The 16105-nt window shown below is 46.1% G+C and overlaps 1 protein-coding gene across 1 annotated transcript in view; it reads right to left on the reverse strand.

Moving 5' to 3' along the window:
• FAM3D (family with sequence similarity 3, member D) overlaps positions 1-16105 on the reverse strand; it is a 31373-nt gene that overhangs the window by 11914 nt on the left and 3354 nt on the right. The window contains exons 3-5 of the mRNA XM_006862123.1: positions 8642-8665; positions 4512-4629; positions 3242-3300 (exon numbers count right to left, since the gene is read on the reverse strand). Coding sequence (XP_006862185.1) covers positions 3242-3300; positions 4512-4629; positions 8642-8665 — 201 coding nt within the window. The remainder of the gene's footprint in view (positions 1-3241; positions 3301-4511; positions 4630-8641; positions 8666-16105) is intronic.

Below are 16105 nucleotides of genomic sequence, written 5' to 3' on the forward strand. Positions count from 1 at the left end.
AACAGAAACCCCATTGCCCTTGAGTTGATTCCAACTCACAGTGACCCTATTCAATGGCTCCACCTAAACAGAAAATGTGCAATTTGAGTTCTCAAACACTCTGAAGACAAAGGGCTTTCTTGTGGGCTGAAAATTACTCTGTTTCAGTAATCTTGAATTGCTTTTGTGGATTTTACTGGGCAAGTTGTTGTTAAGTGCCATCAAGTCACTTCTAACTCATAGTGACTCTAGGGAGCAGCTGGTGGGCTTGAACTGCTGATCTTGGTGGTGTTGTTGTTGTTGTTAAGTGCCATCGAGTCGGGTCCGACCCATAGCAACCCTGTACAGGGTTTCCAAGGGTGTAAATCTTTACGAGAGTAGAAAGCCTCATCTTTCTCCCGCGGAGCGGCTGGTAGTTTCGAACCGCTGACCTTAAGGTTCACAGCCCGATTCGTAACCACTACGCTCCCAGAGCTCGGTGTTAACAGTCCCAAATTTCTGGGAACGGGCGTGCTGCAGGAAAGTTGCAGATCTCACTTATGGCCACTAGATGGGGGTGTTGTAGAGGCGATTGATGTTCTACACCACTCCCGCCCCTCTGCAGTTTGTGGATTCTTTAAGGGGCAGGGATGGGTAAGGTGAGCTGTGTCCTTAAGGGTATAGCTTGAGAGAGAGAGAGTGTGTGTTAGTGTATGTGAGGAGTGAAGGAGGGGAGTGGAGGTGGTAAGACTAGGTATGAATGCTTTGTAGCTCCTCCAGGGTTTTCGAAGCCATGTAGTGTCCAAGACACTTGTGGGACTTCATCTGGGGCCCTTAAAAGAGGACCTGTGACCCCCAGAAAACTGCTTTATGATTATTTTCGGATTTATTTCTGAAAGGACAGGGGTGGGGTACAAGTGCACGGTGGAACATAGTTTGAGCAGTTTTTCGCAAAGGTCTGGCCCCTTGAAAGTTAGAAACTACTGATCACCCCGAAAGTAAGGCTGTGAGGGGAGAGATCAAACCTGCTTGTTGTTATTAGGATGAATCTAAGGTTGAAAAGCACACCTGAGTTTCATTCTAAGCTTCTGTTTCCTTAGCAATTCCTTTGTTCTCTGGCTTATTGCACAGATGGGGACTGCCCGAGGCCCTGAAAGTGATTTGTCAGACTTCCCCATAGCTGGTGCTGCATATATGGTTGCTAATATTAGCAGCTAGTTCAACTGAGCAGTTCATGTGTAGAGTCAGTCTGCTCTGGATTCAAATCTAGACAATTCTGTGCATTGGCTGTGTGACCTTGGGCAGGTTGCTTAACATCTCTCTGAGCTTCCATTTCTTACTTGGGAAATGAGGCTATGGAACATAGCTGTACTATAGCATTGTGTGGTAGTGAAGTGAGATAGTTAGCACACTTAAATGCTCTTATTATTATTCACTATTGTTAATCATGCTCTTCTTAAATTTTACCCAATGGATTTGTTGGGGTTGGAGAAGAGGTCATTCAAAAAGGTTTTCTGAAGCAGTGTTCATTTGGGGGAAGAGAAACTCAAGGTTTCAGTCAGGTCAGCTGTAGCCGGAGCCATTCTCCGCAACCCGCACGGTGGGAGCTATGGAAGGTTGCAGAGGGTCGCGGGCATAATAACCAGAGGCTCCTCCAGGCAACTGGGTGTGGCAGGTGCTGCAGAGTGCATGGAGACTGACCTGTGTGCTACATTCCCTGCGCACAGGAAGGACCTCAAGACTGCGGGCCCTCTGTCAGCCCTCTGGGCAGCACTCCATTCTCCAAAAGAATGGGCTGCCCCCTGACTCAGCAGCATTCCTTGTTGGAGGGGAAATGTCTTCTAGGAGCAAAGTTCTACAGCCTGGAGTTGGGTAAACCTGGGTTCAAATCCCACCTTACCACTCCCTGAGTGAGGTCATGAAAAGCCATGACAAGCCTGCCATCCTGCCATCTGCTGTGCCCTTTCCCATGAGGCCCTGACCAGATAGTGGTTAAGAGTCAGGGAAATGCTCTCCAGGTCAAATTCAAAGACCAAAAAGGCTTTGGTGGCGGCCACATCACCTGACACCCACTAACCCAGCCCCTCCTGAAGCAAGCCTTGGTCTGTGGTCTGGCCTCCCACTCCTCACCTGTTAGAGATACTGGGGGAGCAAGCATGTGTCTCCTCCCGGTCTCCTTGCTTCCAGTTTCCCCTCTCCAAACCAGAAGGAGATTCTTGAAATGCAAGGCTGGTCCCTCATGCTCTACTCAAAGCCTTTCTTTCAGGGGCTCCCTACTGCCCTCCACATCAAATCCATCCTCCTGAGCAAGAAGTGGGCCCTCACCACTGTCCATGTCCATGTTTTTGCCAGAAAGACCCTCTGCTGACCCATAAGCCGCTCTCTGCCTTCCTTTCCCTGCTGCCCCTGCCTGGAAACTGCTTATTCCCCCACTTTACTCCTGGCCAACGCCTACTCATCCTCGGACCTCAGCTGGCTCTCACTTCCCTCTGGACTACCCCCACTTCACCAGTCCATCCCAATTCCCACAGTGCACTGTGTTTCTTTCTCCTCAATAAATGCTGACCATACTGTGATGGCCTGTGAACCTCACTGACACCCACTAGGGGCTTTGAAGCTAAGGTCTGACCCCCAGTGTGCTGTACAGGGCCTGGCCCACAGAAACTGCTGTGGATGTCTGAATGAAGGCAATTCATCCCACATTCTGTGTGCTGGTTTAGACCTGGGGGTAGGGAGATGCCTGTGAATGGGTCATGTTCCATAGGCTAAGGGGCTCCTCCGGGGCTGTGGAAGGGACAGGCTAGGATTGTGGGTAACCAGTAACAAGTTGCCATAGAGTTGATTCTGACCCATTGAGAATCCATGTGTGTCAGAGAAGAATCAAGCCTTTCTTCCTAGGTGCCTTTTTGGATAGACATAAACTTCCAACCTTTTGTATAGCAGCCAAGTGTGTGGAGTGGTTGTTGTTAAGTGTTACTGATTTGACTTTGAGCTGGTGAATTTGAACTGTGGAGACTGTGGTTCAAATAGACTTTGTAGGTGCTTATCCTACAGCGCCATACCAGGAATCCAATTGCATGGGTCTTCTGGTCTTTAAGACCTTCTGTTCCCACAAGTCAACCAAATGCTCCTTGTCTAACACCAGCACCAACCCAATGCTGGGCACCTGGCAGGAGCTCAGCCAACTTTTGTTGAATAAAGGTATGACTTCCTCTCTGCCCTTCCAAGCCCTATCAGTGTGATGCACACGCTGGGGCCTCTAAGGAGTAGGTCAGTGACTCACCATTGACCAGGGCGATGTTCAGGCCTCTGCCCACGTTGTTTTTCACAGGGCTCATGATCCTGAAGAAAAAGTAAAACAAAGCACACCAGTCATCCCCAAGAGAGGAAAGTGCACTCTACTTTCTCCGGGACACAGACAGGGCCCACGAGGCGTGACAAAGGAACATTAGGAAACACACGGAACCATTTGGGCCATGTGTTTGCCTTCTGGAAACTAGCAGTGGGCAGGACTCTCTGATAAGTCTTTCATGGCAAGTTTGGCTCAGAACAGACTGTTCCAAACAGGGGCTCTGTGGAGTTGGATGGGGAGCCATCCCAACCCCTGCCCCAGCTCCCAACTGTGGGGCTGTCCAGTTCTAGGGATGAGCCTCTCTCTCCTAGGTCTGTACATATCCCAGTTACTGGGTCAGGCATGCTCATGTGATCCACGCCAGCCAATGAAACCCAGTTTTGAGATGCTGGCTGGGAAAATTCAGAAGAGAAAGCTTTCTTCCCAGGGGGTCCTAGGCTGGAATCAACCCAGCTGGTAGTCTCCCTCCTGGACCACATGGAGAAACCCATTTTCAGACAGGAAAAGCAAAGCTAAGTGACAGAAGAAAGCAGAGGGAGCCCTGAAGACAGGATTTGACTCCTTGGATCAAGCAAACTTGAAGCTTGCTGCCTCTGGCCTTTTGGGCACACGACCCAATGAATTTCCCAACCACCACCACCACCCCCCCTTTTTTTTTTTTATCTGTCTGAGTTAATTATGGAGGCTTTGATGCCATCTTGAGCCTTCCCAATAGCCATCTCCTTTCGGGGGAAGCCCAGTAGTTTGGGTATCAGACAGACTTGATGTCAAATCTTGAGTCAGACAGAGGTGAGTTCAAATCATTGGCTACAGTGACTAGGTAGATGATCTGGAATCTTAATTTCCAGCAGTTCAAAACTATCAGCTGTTCCATGGGAGAAAGAGGAGGCTTTCTGCTCCCATAAAGATTTACAGTCTTGGAAACCCTGTACAGGGTTGCTATGAGTCGGAACCGACTCCATGACCCATAATAACAACAACAACAATACGGACAACACCACCGTGGAAGGAACGAACGAATAGGATACTACAGAACATGAAGCTGTTAGGGATATTGTAGTTTGTGACTCACCCACCCCAGGGGATAAGGAAGTCTAAGGAAGGTGTGGACTGATCTCACAGGCCTGCATATTGCAGCCTCAGAATTTGCCAAAAAACGAATCAGTGGATGAAAAAAAGCAGGAGCGCCTCAGGCACTTACATGTGGTTTTCAAAACACAAGGAAGGACCCACAACGTTGGCAGCCCCACTGCAAATCTTAAATGCAAAGTAGTCGGTTGGGCAGGACTTGCTGAGGCCGCACTTGGACTTCACAACACCTGGAGAGGGAACAGACCAGCCTAGGTGGGCAGCAGCTCAGGAAGGGGTCTGGGGATAAGACTTTGCTTCTCCTGCGGAGCCTTCATTGACCATCTCGTCTGAGATTCTGCCCCTTTCTGTGTTCCCACAGTCCCCTCAACCACCCCATCAAAGCACTACTCCTGGCTGTGGGTCTGGCTCATCACCCAGAATCCAGCTACTTGGGCTTCCCATCACGGTACAGTCTCAGCTCAGCACAGGCCCTCAGTCAGAGCATGGAGTGTTGGTTAATGACAAAGTCACTGTGAATAAGAGGGTTTCTTGGGAGTCTAGTACTTAGACCTTAGCAGCCTTCTGAGCTCCTTGAGGCCCTGTTACAACACTCGGGAGCCCTGGCATGGTGATTACAAGCATCTCTTGCCAGCCTGGTGACTTTGGGTAAATCCTTCACCCTCTTTATATCTCTTCTTGAAAATGGAATCATTACAGTTGCTTCCCTATAGGGCGTTTGTGAGAGATACATGAGAACTGGCTAATGCCCAGACACACTGGTGAGTCTTCTTATTGTTCATTTATACATCACTGAAGGAGCTCTGGTAGCGTAGTGGTTACGAATCGGGCTGCAAACCTTAAGGTCAGCGGTTCGAAACTACCAGCCGCTCCGCGGGAGAAAGATGAGGCTTTCTACTCCCGTAAGGATTTACACCCTCGGAAACCCTGTACAGGGTCTCTATGGGTCGGAACCGACTCGACGGCACTTAACAACAACAACAACATACATCACTGAGCACCTACTATGTGGTGAACCTCGGGATACACAACAAACAGGTAGGTGGCTCTGTCCCTCACTTGGAGCTTAGCGCAGTGCTGGTGACCCATTAGCACTCAGGACCTGGTCCCAGTGATTCCTGGGGCTGTTATTAAGACCTGAGGCTCTCAACCGCACACACCCCGGAGACCTGTGAACTGCAGGCAGTCTGCAAAGACCCTAAGAACCCAAAGACACAGCATGAGCCACTTAGACTCTCCGGGCTCTTTGCGAGCTGGGACATCATCACCGGAGCTTTCTGCCTGGTAGGTTCTAATTTATATTAATGCGTGTTTTTCACACCACCTGACAGCTCAAAAGGCACCATTAGGGAAGGTTGGATAAACGTGGAATTAGGGAATTTGTGCCTGCAAAGGAAAGCAGAGGCTTGACAGCTTTCCTCCCCTCCTGCCTCTGTCAGGCCCCTGGCTGAGACTTTGCCAGAACCGGCACTGGAGCGAATCCATGAGCTTCCCAACTGAAGTCACACAGCCACATGTTTGCTGGGGGCTGGCCACTTGATATTTATTCTCTTGTTAAATTGGCCCTGCCCCTGGCACACAGTAGACATTCAGCTGATCTCAACTCATGGCAGCCCCACGTGTGTCAGAGTAGAACCCCTCTCCATAGGGTTTTCAGAAGATCACCAGACCTTTCTTCTGAGGTACCTCTGGACGGACTCAAATCATCAGCCTTCAGATCTGCACTCTCAATGGGTAAGTTGTAGGAGAGGCTGGTGGCTTTGTACCACGGACCTTGTGACTAGCAGTCCAGTGCTTATCCTACAACGCCACACCATGACTCACTGAATAAATATGCACTGACTGAACATATGTAACATTTGGGCCAGGCTGAGCCTGTGACTGGGGATCTACAGGGTGTCTTTAAGTGAATCAGAAGAGCACCCCTTTGGGTGGATGCCGTCCATCAGACAAGACTTGCTGAGCCCATGACATCTTCTAATAGGATAAAATGAGCCTTTTGTAGGATTGAAGGAGCCCGTGCCTAGACACCCCATTAGACCTTAGCTCCCTTAGCTGATTGGGCAGCCCTGATAACCTAACGGGAAGTGCCCAGGTACACTCTTCCTCCTAGTTACAGGACCCCAACCAATAGGTGCAGGACACAATCACAGAGCACCTGAATACCCCAGAGGGTGTGTTAGGGGAGAATGGGCCTAAGGACTGCAGATCAAGAGAAAGTCTGGGCTGGAGCCATGGAGGCTCCTCTCTCTGGCCATCTGGACGGGACTGCCCCATAAAGACCACCAGTCCCAGCCTAGCAAAGGAGTGATCTGGGGAGTGGTCCTGTTATGGATTCAATTGTGTTGCCTCCAAATATGTAAACTTGGCTAGCCCATGATTTTCAGTATTATACAATTATGACCCATTCTGTGATCTGATATAATTATCCTATGTGCTGAAAATCCTCGCTTATATGATGTTATTAGGACAGAATTAGAAGCAGTTCTACTAATAAGATTGTATCTAGAATCAATCTCTCTTGAGATATAACCCACAACACTAAACCCCTGTCATCCAGTGGATTCCCACTCATAGCAACCTCAGAGGACAGAATAGACTGCTCCAGATGGTTTCTCTCAAAAAGTGGCTGGGGGGTTTGAACTGCTGATCTTGTGATTAGCAACTCAATACTTAATCCACTGTGCCACCAGATATAAAAAGGATTAAACAAGAGAGCAGAGGTGAGAGAGACCTAGAAAGAAAGAAAAGCCAGGAGTGGAGTGCATCCTTTTGGATCAGGAGTCCCTGTGCTAAGAACCTCCTAGACCCAAGGCAGGATCAAGACACCAGGCTCTTGATCGTGATCAGGATCAAAGTTGTTGACTCCTTTCAACATTGATGGGCCAAGAAAAGCCAGACCCACATGATACTGAAAGGTGTTAAGACCCTTCCCCCAGAGAGAGAGAGGACTAGCCAGAAACATCACCAGAGAAAGCTTGGAAGTCTGTCTTCAGCCTATAACTGACTGGAATACCTAAAATGGGGCTAGAACTTGCCCAGTAAGGAAGGCTCCTGGCAGAGCCTTTGCATTGCACAAGACCATAGGTGGACTGCTGATCCCCATCCAGAATCTTCTGAGGTGGGGCATTTCCACTAGAAAGGACAAGCAGACAAGTCTGGAAAAGCTAAAAAAACAGAAGCTACTTCTTGAAAGAAAGACCAGCAGGAAAAATTAAAAAAGAGTAACAGCAGTCCAATTGTCTACTACAAGAACAAGCAAGTTGTTCCCCAGGGAGCCATCAAGGCAAGTGGTCAGGTCCCCTCAAGGCAAACCCCCTTCCAAGACTGAAACTCAATTGAAATACACTAGAAGGCATGTGGTCCTGCTGCTGACCACATTGGTCACCGATAAGGGGAAGAGGGGGGAAAAGAGCAATGAAGTTGTGAACTAAGTCTGACACATTCAGTAGACTTCTGTTAACCTGGATTGACAACTGGTTAACAAGCAGTATGAGGAGACCTGGGGACTCCTGGGCCCAGGGGCAAGGACATGGCCCCACTGGACTAGAACAGAGTGTGAAGCATCCAGCTGATATGAAGTGAGGCAAGATGCACAAGAACACCCACACTTGCAGAAAGTACCCATTTGACCTGGCATCAATGGTTGGATGATCAGAACATGACTAGAGGAAGAAAGAAGAAGAAGAAGAAAAAAAAAAGAAAGAGTAACCCACTACAAATGGATGGACTTGACCTATGTTTGTGGATGCAGTATGACAAAGGAGTGGACATATCTCTACAGTGAGGATCATTACCATCCCCTTGGTACACAGGGTTGACAGGAATGGAGAACTTAGACATTGGCTACCCAAAATGTGGGGACTACAATGGCAAGAAGTAACTGACTTACAAGGTTTCAATTGGGAACCTAGCTCCAGAGGATACAGAGAAAGTTAGAATCTCCATTGAATTGTTTCCAACCTGTCTGGATGGGGTTGATAAAAGGTGATGGGGGAAAGGACTCCTGTGGTTCAATAAAGAATGATTGCTATCAGGTCTGACAGTGAGTGTTGGAAAGGTAAATGTAAATGTTTGGTAACAAAAGGAGGAGAGTGACTGATTTTGCAGTCCAGGAGTGGAGATCCCTGAAACATCAAGGGAGAAAAGCAAAGTGCCAGACCCTGTGCGGGGAGGCGGCGACGCTAGGGATGGAGGCAGAGACGATGACGTGGACAGAAAGAGCGGCTGGGGACTCTGGACTCACGGAGGGAGAGGGGCTGTGGGCTGGCGGCCAGGGGGCAGGCATGTGGGGTGTACCCTTTGGTTGTTTGATGATGCATGCAGGGGATTGTGATCATTGCAATGAAAGAAAATACGATAGGATGAATGTAAAGATAATGTTCACCCATGTAAACTACCACATAATTCACAATACAAACTTAAAAAAAAAAAAGACCCTTTCCCCAGAGCCTTCTCCTAGAGCTGGTGATCTGAATTCACACTTGTAGCCTCTTAATCCATGAGAGAATAAATATGTTTGCTGAAGTGATCCACGTGTGTCCTTTCTTATGGTGGTACTAGCTGATTAAGACAGGTTCTCAAGATAGGCATGGGTCTCTCCTGTGCTCCCAGACCCCCACATCTCACCACCTGCCCCTACATGGAGAGACCTGGAGGTTCTCACCTATGCTGAGGGGATTATTGCATCCCTTAGGACCACCCCTGAGTTTGCACAAAGCTTAATCAACTGCAGCTAAATCTGACAGACCCGATGTCAACAGGCCGGCTTAAGCAGGCTTTTCTGAAATTGATTTTCTGACCATCCAGCCTTCACGGTTAAGCTTCTGGAGGAACAGGGGGAGGCCCAGGGGTCTCAGCAACTGCAAAGTATGGTGTTTCTTTTCTGGGCTCAGGATTAGGGAGCTGCTCCACCTGCTGCCTCAAGCCCTGAGGCCCAGCCCCACAAAGAACCCCTAGTTCTGTTGCTAAGAGCATGGGAATGGTGTATTACCAAGAACACTAGACTGGGGGTTTCCTGTTGGGAGGGGCAAACAGCTGTTCACCAAAAGGTTGAAGTTTCAAGTCCAGCTAAAGGAGCCTCAGAAGAAAGGCCTGGTGATCTACTTCAGAAAATCCAGCCATGGAAAATGCTCTAACACACACGTGGTCACCACACATCAAGAGGTGACTTGCCATCAGAAAGTTTGATTTGGGGCTGCGGAAAAGTATCAGGAAACCTGGGCTTCTGTGTTAGCTCTTCCACTAACTTGCTGTGTAATTTGCCAGAAATGTCTCCCTTTATTTTTACCAAGTGAACATGAGGATGTCGATTTAGATCAAGATTATCTAACAAGTTTCCTCTTAAATGTCAATTTGGATCTATTGCTAGGGACTTAATGAAAAGTTCCTAAACTGCTCATGGGCTTGGAGGGAGAGCATACTGGGATTGATTGATGATGTCTGCCACGGAAGTGGGCAGGCTGGAAAGCAACATGAATGTGTGGATTTGTCATCCCATCAGCAGATGATGCACCAAGATGCTGTGGCACTCTGTCTACTTCAGCATCCCTCAGGATGCTTCAGGAAGATGAAGGTGTGGAGGTGAATGGTTTGTGTTGATTCATGTAGTCTTAGCTATCTATAATCCCACAGTGCACCGGGGCTTCCTGCCCTTCTCACTCGGGTACAATCCTTTGAGCTGCCTCCCTCTTCAGAGTCACCACCATACTGCATGGGGAAGGCAGGGGACCTGAGGAGCAGCTTGCCAAGAGTTGTTGAGAGGGTGCACTCTGGAGTAGCTGGCAAAGTTGACCACTTACAGTGGCAGGGCCCCAATTTTCATGTCCATAAGTGGGGATAATTCTAGAACCAACGTAGTGTTGCTGCAAAGCTTACATGAGAGACCCATAAAGTCCTGGAAAGTGTCTGGCACATAGAGGCACAATATCTGTTACTCCATCAGCTTCATTGCGACCCTAACTCCCAGCATCTCAGCAACTTCAGAGCCTTACTGAAGCCCTGTGTAGGCACCTGCAGGACTTTCAGAGCCTCAGCATTTCTGCCCTCTGGGCTCTAGCCTACCTCCTATTACTTACTGCCCCTGACTCTCCAGCCAAGGTCTCCACTGGGGCCGGCATGATCTTGCCTCCAGGCCTCAGCTCCATCCAGTTCATTCTCCAAGGCACAGTTTCACTGACTCATACCACTAAAAGCTCGCCCCTCCCCACCCTTCCTGGGACACTTGGTACTTCTACCCCAGCAGACAACCAGCATTCTCTGTTTGCCTTGGGGCCCCTGTAGTGCCTGGCATGGGTCCTAGTAATTTGGAGCAGGAGCAATAAGCCAAGCCAGGGGTGACTGTAACCATAGGCACAACCCTTATTCTGGGGACAGTTACCAGGTGGGGGAACCAGAGAGAGAAGAGCTGGGGAGGGGCTGTGATGGGGGAGGCAGAGGGTAGGGCCAGAAGAGACAGTGGGGTGGGGCAAGCAGGGGAAGGTGGGCAGTCTGAATGGTTGGATGGGGTTACCCTGCCACAGGGCTCTGGTGCTTCCAGAAGCATTATGGGCCACACGAGGAGATGACTGTGTAGACCCAGTAATAGAGACCCTGGGGCATCTCTTCACCCTGGGAAAATGTGGGGGCTGAGTGGATACTCACGGCTCTCCTTGGGGGTGGAACCTGAGGAAAGAGAAGACACAATGTGGTTAGGGAGAAAACACCCCTGTGGATGGAGGTTCTCTGTCAAGTCTCCTACCATACTGGTGATGGGACCCAGACACCAGGGCCCCTACTGCCAACACTTTCCAGGGATAATGAACAAGCTGTTTTTGTTTATCAGTGCTCTCTTTTTGGAAGCCCCCACCCGTACACAGTCTCAATGTAGTCCTCAGGAGGGGTCCATCCAGTGGTCCCTCCATCCCTGCCTCCAGAGCCCCAGGAGTACCATATGACCCCCAAAATCTCATTGCCACCTAGTCAATTCTGACTCATGGGGTTGTTTTTAGGTGCCAGCGAGTCAGTTCTGACTTAGAGTAACCATGCATACAACAGAATAAAACACTGTGAGGTCCTGCCCCATCCTTACAATTGTTACGTTTGAGCCCATTGCTGCGGTCACTGCGTCAGTCCTCCTTGGTGGAATTCTTCTTTTTACTGACCCTCCACTTTACCAAGCAAGACGTCTTTCTCCACGTAATGGACTGTCCTAATAACATGTCCAAAGTATGAAAGACAAAGTCTCACCCTTCTGGTTTCTAAGGAACATTCTAGCTGACCTTTGTACAACACAGATTTGTTTATTCATCTGGTAGCCCATGATACTTTTAGTATGCTTCGCCAACACCATAATTTAAATGCGTCAATTATTCAATGGTCTGTCTTATTCACTGTCAAACTTTCACAAGAATATGAAGCAATTGAAAATACCAAGGCTTGGGTCAGGTGAACTTTAGTCCTCAAACTGCTCTCTTTGCTCTTGAACATTTTAAAGAGGTCTTATATAGCAGATTTGTCTAATGCATTATAACCTTTAATTTCTTGGCTGCTGCTTCCATGAGTGTTGGTTGTGGATCCAAGCAAAGCATTTGACAACTTCAATCCTTCCTCCACTTATCATGGCATTACTGATTGGTCAAGTTGTGAGGACTTCTGTTTTCTTTACCTTGAGGCACAATCCATACTGAAGGCTGTAGTCTTCGATCTTCATCAATAATTATTTTAAATCATCTTTCCTTCCAGTAATCAGGTTTATATTATCTGCATATCACAGGTTGTTAATGATTTCTTCCTCTAATCCGGATGCCACATTCCTCTTGATATAATCCAGTTTCTCAGATTATTTGTTCACTACACAAATTAATTAAGTGTAGTGAAAGGATACAATTCTGGCACACACCTTTCCTCATTTTAAACCATTCAGTAGCTCCTTGTTCTGCAGTAACAACTGCCTCTTGGTCTTTGTACAGTTTCCTTATGAGCACAATAAAGTGTTCTGGAATATCCATTCTTCACAATATAATCCATAATTTGTCATGATTTACACAAAGACCTCTGAATAATCAAGAAAGCACAAGTAAACATCTTTCTAGTATTCTCTGCTTTCAGCCAAGATCTATCAGACATCAGCAATGATATTTCAAGTCCATGTCTTCTTCTGAATGTAACTTGAATTTCTGGCAGTTCCTTGTCAATACACTATTGCAGCCATTTTTAAATTATCTTCAGCAAAATTTTACTTCCATGTGGTATCAATGATATTGTCAGATGATTTTTGGAATGTGCACAAATATGGATATCTTCCAATGTGTGGACCAAGTCATGGTCTTCCAAATTTCTTGGCACTGATGAGTGAGCACCTTGAATACAGCATCAGTTTGCGGAAAGGTTTTAATTTGTATTCCGTCAATTTCTGAGGCCTTGGTTTTCGCCAATGCCTTCAGTGCAGCTTGGACATCTTCCTTCTGCACCAATATTTCTTGATTATAAACTACCTCTTGAAATGGTTGAACATTGACCATTTCTTTTTTTGTACTGCGACTGCATACCTTTGGTATATACCTCCCATCTTCTGTTGATGCTGTCTTCATCATTCAACATTTTGTCCATAGAATCCTTCAATATTACAAGTTGAGGCTTGGATTTTGTCTTGAGTTTTTTTTAGTCTGAGATGTGCTGAGCATATTCTTCCCATTTGATTTATTAACTCCTGATCTATGCACATTTCATTATAATACTTGACTTTGTTTTTTGAACTGCCCTTTGAAATTTTCGGTTCAGCTCCTTCACTTCCTTATTTCTTTCACTCACTTTAGCTTCTCTACATTCAAGAGCAAGTTTCAGAGTCTCTTCTGACAGCCATTTTGTTCTTTTCTTTCTTTCCTGTCTTCTTAACAACCTTTTGCTTTCTTCCTGCACGATGTTCTTGATATCATCCCACAACTTCTCTGGTCTTCATTCATTACTGTCAATGCATCAAATCTGATCTTCAGATGGTCTCTAAATTCAGGTGGGCTATATCACAGTCATACTTTGGCTATAATGAACTTGTTTTAATTTTCTTCAGCATTAGCCTGAACTTGCATATGAGCAATTGATGGTCTGTTCCAGAGTCTGCCCCGGCCTCATTTTGGCTGGTAATATTGAGCTTTCCCATTGTCTTTTCCCACAGGTGGAGTCAATCTGATTTCTGTGTATTCCATCTGGTGAGGTCCTCTTTTGTTGTTTTAAAAAGATATGATTAGTCTTGCAAAATTATATCATGCAATTGCCAGCATCATTTCTATCACAGAGTCCCTATTTTCTAACTACTGATCCTTCCTCTTTGTTTCCAACATTCACATTCCAATCACCAGTAATGATAAATACATCATGATTGCATGTTTCATCTTGATTGCATATTTCAGACTGAAGAAGTTGGTAGAATTCTTGAATTTTATTATCACTGGTTTTCATGGTAGACGTGTAAAGTTGAATAATAGTGGTATTAACTGGTTTTCATTATAGGAACATGGATAGTATCCTATCACAGACAAAGAGTTCTTTAAAAGTTTTTATTTTTCTTAATGGGGCACTTAGAAGGGAACCCAGGCTGGGGTAAGCCCTCTGCAGATTCTAGTTACTATGACTTCCTTTTTTTTTCCCCCAGCCATTTTGACAATCCAGTCATACTGATCACACTTCTATGTGGCATGTTCTCCTCTCCACCCCCACCCTTTTACTTTCTCTTTTTTCATTTATGGGAAAGTTCCCACTGGTTTGTCTGAATAAGAAAATAAGTATATATTGTTTTCCTTCCAATATTAGGAGAAGACAACAAAAAGAAGAAAGCAATTTCATTTTTTCCTTCCCTGTCTTTTTAACTGCCTTCCCCATCACCCAAGTTAGCACATGCCTACACTTTACCCAGTGAATTAGTCTCCCTTCCCTCCCACCCTTCATAACCATCATAGAAAATTTGTTATAGAATGAGAATCTTTTCTTGACTTTTGACAGTTGTTGTTGTTGTTGTTGTTGTTGTTGTTATGTGCTGTGGAGTTGGTTCCAACTCATAGCAACCTTGTACAGGATTTCCGAGGCTGACTTAGAGTAACCATGCATACAACAGAATAAAACACTGTGAGGTCCTGCCCCATCCTTACAATTGTTACGTTTGAGCCCATCTGGTGAAGAAAGCCTCACCTTTCTCCCACAGAACAGCTGGTAGTTTCGAACTGCTGACTGTGAGATTAGCAGCCTGATTTGTGACCACTACACTACCAGAGTTCCTTTTTGACAGTAGTGGTCTCATATAATATCTGTCCCTTTACATCCAACTAATTTCTATCAGCATAAAGTCTTCCAGGTTCCTCCATGTTATGTGAAGCTTTTCAGATTCATTGTTACTCAATGCTGCGGAATAGTCCACTGTGTGTATGTGCCAAAGTTGTGTATGTGCCAATCCTCTGCTGACGGACATCAAGGCTGTCTCTACCTTTTGGTTACTGTGAATAATGCTGCAATGAACACAGGGTACAAATACATATTTGTGTCATTTCTTGAGGATATATGTCAAGAAGAGAGATTGCTGAGTCATATAATATTTCTATTTCCAACCTTCTGAGAAAGCACCCTAACATTTTCCACAAAGGTTGAACCATTTTACAGTTTCACCAACAGTGTAGGAGGGGCCCATACTCTTTCCAGTTTTTATTGTTTTCTGCTTTGTTGAACTTTTGCTATTAACAATGGGGTAAGATGGCATCGAAATGTTCTTTTTGACGATGACTAATACACCATTCATCTTGAGTTTGTCATTCCCAGCATAGTAAACCATATGTTTGTCAGATTTCAAATGGCCAATATCAGTAAATTTCAGCTAATGTCTATTATTTTAATCTTTATGCCCTCATTTCATTTTTGACGACTTCAATTTTCCTAGATTCATACTTCTTACAGTCCATGTTCTGATTAGGAATGGATGTTTGCAACTGTTTCTCCTCATTTTTACTTGTGCCCCATCAGCAAATGAAGGTCCCGAAAGATTTGTTCCATTCATGTCATTATGGTCAACTATTTGAGGAGGTAGCCCTTTCTCAGTCATATTTTAATGTCTTTCAAGCTGAGGAACTCATCTTTCAGCACGATGTCTGACAATGTTCTGCTCCTATTTATAAAGGTTTTGGGGCTAGACATTCAGAAGTAGTCCGCCTCTCCTTCCTAGTCTGTACACACTGCTGAAGCCTGTTCACTAAGGGTAAACCTACTGGTATTTCAAATACCAGTGGCATAGTTTCCAACATCACAGTCACACATAAGCCTTCATAATACGACAAAATTGACAGACGAGTGATGGATTTCAACACATACTATTCTGTATAGTGTTTCTGAAACTCTAAGTCTTTATGGGAGCAGAAAGCCTCACATTTCCCCTTTGATGGAGCTTGTAGGTTTGAACTGCTGGCTTGTGGTTCCCTGAGCACCTGACCAAAGTTGGGCCAATTATATGACTACATTCCTCTGCCATCAGTGGTTATAGCTCAGACCTGAGTTGATATATATCCCTGGGAAGAAGGAATGCCTCTTCGAGCTAACATAAGAAATGCACATCTGGAGAGCTGGTAGCCATCATACCCACCTTAGGGAGGAAGCTGGCGTGGAATGAGGTAAAGCAGCAACAAGAGAAAGTTTTGTTTTGTTTTTTTGGGGGGTGGATCTAGCCATTCCTGAAGCGAAATGCTCATGGGC

The sequence above is a fragment of the Chrysochloris asiatica genome, unplaced genomic scaffold (genome assembly GCF_000296735.1).
Source record: "Chrysochloris asiatica unplaced genomic scaffold, ChrAsi1.0 scaffold00046, whole genome shotgun sequence".
In the NCBI taxonomy this organism is placed as follows: domain Eukaryota; kingdom Metazoa; phylum Chordata; class Mammalia; order Afrosoricida; family Chrysochloridae; genus Chrysochloris; species Chrysochloris asiatica.